Here is a 2,500-nt window from a genome sequence, read left to right as displayed (position 1 = left end):
GGCTTGGGACTAAAAGAATGGTTGGGACAACAAACATCCATCTCGTTCGTCCTTTGGATACCCGTATAACCATCGAAGGCTATTGAAGTGACTAATTCCTGGAAATTAGGAGGCGTTAAAAACAAAGAAATTGTTGGAGTTATCTTATCATTTCTATCTAGTCCCAATAGGCTTGATGTTAAGAAAGAATCTCTTGCAGGAAGGTTGGCTAGAGATTTCTTGTAAAAACACTAGCCCTGCTGAGTTCATAATGAGAATATTTTCATCGTTGAATCTTTTTTGATTCTATGTATTATTCTCATTATGCACATAAGGGAGGAGCCGTATGAGGTGAAAATCTCACGTACGGTTCTGGAACGGAGATTCTTTCAATTGAATGACGACCGTAACGGATGTCGGCTCAATCCGAAGGAAATTACGCGGAAGCTTTGCAGAATTATTATGAAGCTATGCGACTAGAAATTGATCCCTATGATCGAAGTTATATACTCTATAATATAGGGCTTATCCACACAAGTAATGGAGAACATACGAAAGCTTTGGAATATTATTTTCGAGCACTAGAACGAAACCCATTCTTACCACAAGCTTTTAATAATATGGCCGTGATCTGTCATTACGTGCGACTATCTCCACTATAGAAAGAAAAAAAGAAAAATCTAGTAAAGTAACTACTAGAACCAAATAGGCTTTCTACATATGCATCGTCTAAAACAACGATTTTTATCAGCTGTAGCAAAGAACGAAACTTCATAGAAGTCAAAATAGGAAAAAATAAAAATGCCTAGCAACTTTTTTCTATGGATATAAAGCTTTAATTGAGAGAGATAGAGGAAGCACCGTAAAGATCAATTAGCGAGGTTTTGGGCCGATACAATAATAACTGCGTACTTATCTCATGATGTGAGATAAAAATTAGGAATTAACTTATGTAATAGAGTCGATCCACTAAAGTCTTGAGCAGCGGTGTAGGATCAGATCCCAAAGATAGTAAGTATTTTCTTTCTTATGAAAGAAAGTCTTTTTCAAAGATTCTATATAAATTTATCTATGAAACCGAGATAGTTCCCTTTCAGAAAATTATAACACTAGTAGAAATGCCTATGCTTTATTCTTCTGAAGGTGGGAAAAAAGATAAAACTAAATAAACGGATTATTCATCCAAATTTCAGTTTGAAACTCATGTAATTAACCTATTTTTCTTTTGGTTAACCCTAAAACTGGGATAGATCCATGAGAAATCTGATTAGATTTTATTAGATATGGTATAGATCAAAATGGGACACCAAAAGAATTGACTGCTGAGCCGTATGAGGTAAGAAATTCTCAAGTACGGTTCTAAGGGAAGGAATTGAACTACCTATTCCGGCCGGGGAGAACAGGCCATTCAACAGGGAGATTCTGAAATTGCAGAGGCTTGGTTCGATCAAGCCGCTGAGTATTGGAAACAGGCTATAGCGCTTACTCCCGGTAATTATATTGAAGCGCATAATTGGTTGAAGATCACGAGACGTTTCGAATAAAAGAGGACCCCGTTTATTTATTATCCTTTATTTAGAATCTTAGCCTAGTATTTTATTTTTTTATTTAGAATTTAGATATTTGTTATAATTAATTGTTTGTTGGACCCATCAGATCAGTTAACGAAAAAACGGATTATTCCTTTGCTTTTGGAAGACCCAATCACATAATTTCATTATCTCCCCTCTAAGCCTTCTATTTCACTTCTATTTCATCTGCTATTTTTTAGGAATAAAAAAGGATACACAGATAGAGTACAAAATAGACTTCTTTTTATTAAATTAAACAAAATTATTATTAAAACTAATAAAAGAAACCTTCGAATCACTAAATATATATATACCGGGTATGTCTCTTAGTAATGTCTAATGGCTACTCGCGTGATTTGGAATAGAGTTAGAGTTATTAAAATCTTCTAGGTAAAAAATGAAAGAGCTCCATTTAATAACTTCTATGAATATACACTAGGTTGCACAAAAAAGTCGTTTTTGGATCAATCCAAAGCCCAAAAGGGTTTTTAAAAGGTTAAAAGGTCCGTTGAGCGCCTCAAGGCTATGTCATAATAGATCCGAACACTTGCCCCGGATCGACTTCCAGATCATAATTGCTCTAGTAAATAACTAAAGAAAATAGATAGATAGGAGATAGAAAAATAGAAGAGAAACGAACTAATTATAGAAATATCTCTCTATCTCTAAGGTTCACTAATTATTTGACTGTTGGCGGGTCTCTTTGTATGTGTTGTCCGGAAAGAGGAGGACTCAATGATTATTCGTTCGCCGGAACCAGAAGTTAAAATTTTGGTAGATAGGGATCCCGTAAAAACTTCTTTCGAGGAATGGGCCAGACCGGGTCATTTCTCAAGAACAATAGCTAAAGGGCCTGATACTACCACTTGGATCTGGAACCTACATGCTGATGCTCACGATTTCGATAGCCATACCAGTGATTTGGAGGAGATCTCTCGAAAAGTATTTAG

At 35.5% G+C, this 2,500-nt stretch overlaps 2 protein-coding genes across 2 annotated transcripts in view, besides 1 other annotated feature; both read left to right on the top strand. All coding sequences in view use genetic code 11, as the record gives it.

Moving 5' to 3' along the window:
- ycf3 (photosystem I assembly protein Ycf3) overlaps nucleotides 1-1,523 on the top strand; it is a 1,984-nt gene extending 461 nt beyond the window's left edge. The window contains exons 2-3 of the mRNA in view: nucleotides 391-620; nucleotides 1,371-1,523. Coding sequence (YP_635640.1) covers nucleotides 391-620; nucleotides 1,371-1,523 — 383 coding nt within the window. The remainder of the gene's footprint in view (nucleotides 1-390; nucleotides 621-1,370) is intronic.
- Nucleotides 1-2,500: part of a sequence feature (LSC) that runs on past both edges of the window.
- psaA (photosystem I P700 apoprotein A1) overlaps nucleotides 2,286-2,500 on the top strand; it is a 2,253-nt gene continuing 2,038 nt past the window's right edge. Inside the window, exon 1 of the mRNA in view lies at nucleotides 2,286-2,500. This exon is cut by the window's right edge and continues 2,038 nt beyond it. Coding sequence (YP_635639.1) covers nucleotides 2,286-2,500 — 215 coding nt within the window.

The sequence above is a fragment of the chloroplast genome of Solanum tuberosum (assembly GCF_000226075.1).
Source record: "Solanum tuberosum chloroplast, complete genome".
NCBI classification, from domain to species: Eukaryota; Viridiplantae; Streptophyta; class Magnoliopsida; order Solanales; family Solanaceae; genus Solanum; species Solanum tuberosum.
This window is presented reverse-complemented; position numbering and strand designations above follow the sequence as displayed.